A 470-nucleotide genomic window follows, 5' to 3' on the forward strand; every position below is an offset into this window, starting at 1 on the left:
CCCGGCCCCCGCCCCTGGAGCGCCGTGCAGCCCCCGGGAAGTTGCTAGTTGGCGGGCGGGCTGCGGGGCTGAGGCTCCGGGATCCGCAGGGAAGCTCTCCGCGGCCGCAGTGGCCGGAAGGGTTCTCGAGGGCGCTCGCCTCCTCTCGCCGGCTCTCCGCTCTGCTCCTGGAAGCTCCAGCTCGCTCCTCCTTGCTACCTGTTTCCCGGCCTGCCCCTGCCTCCAGCCTGCGCTCGGCAACTTCGGCCTCCGAGGCTGGCCTCCCCTCGCGTCTCCCCGCCGGCCAGCCCGCCCGCGCCCTCCCTCCTTTGTTGTGCGATGAGGGTCGGGTTTCCGATCTGACGGACCCGCCGCCGCCGCCGCCGCGGGTAGCCACCGGCATGGAGCCGCTCAGCCACCGGGGCCTGCCGCGTCTCTCGTGGATCGACACCCTCTACAGCAGTACGTGTGCGCGCGGGCCGGGGAGGTCG

General features: G+C 73.8%; 1 protein-coding gene across 1 annotated transcript in view; it reads left to right on the forward strand.

Moving 5' to 3' along the window:
- The first annotated feature begins 380 nt into the window (after positions 1 to 380).
- ABR (ABR activator of RhoGEF and GTPase) overlaps positions 381 to 470 on the forward strand; it is a 184,278-nt gene continuing 184,188 nt past the window's right edge. Inside the window, exon 1 of the mRNA XM_007937423.2 lies at positions 381 to 441. Coding sequence (XP_007935614.1) covers positions 381 to 441 — 61 coding nt within the window. The remainder of the gene's footprint in view (positions 442 to 470) is intronic.

This window comes from Orycteropus afer, unplaced genomic scaffold, assembly GCF_000298275.1.
Source record: "Orycteropus afer afer isolate SDZICR_OR568_19922 unplaced genomic scaffold, OryAfe1.0 scaffold00042, whole genome shotgun sequence".
NCBI lineage: Eukaryota > Metazoa > Chordata > Mammalia > Tubulidentata > Orycteropodidae > Orycteropus > Orycteropus afer.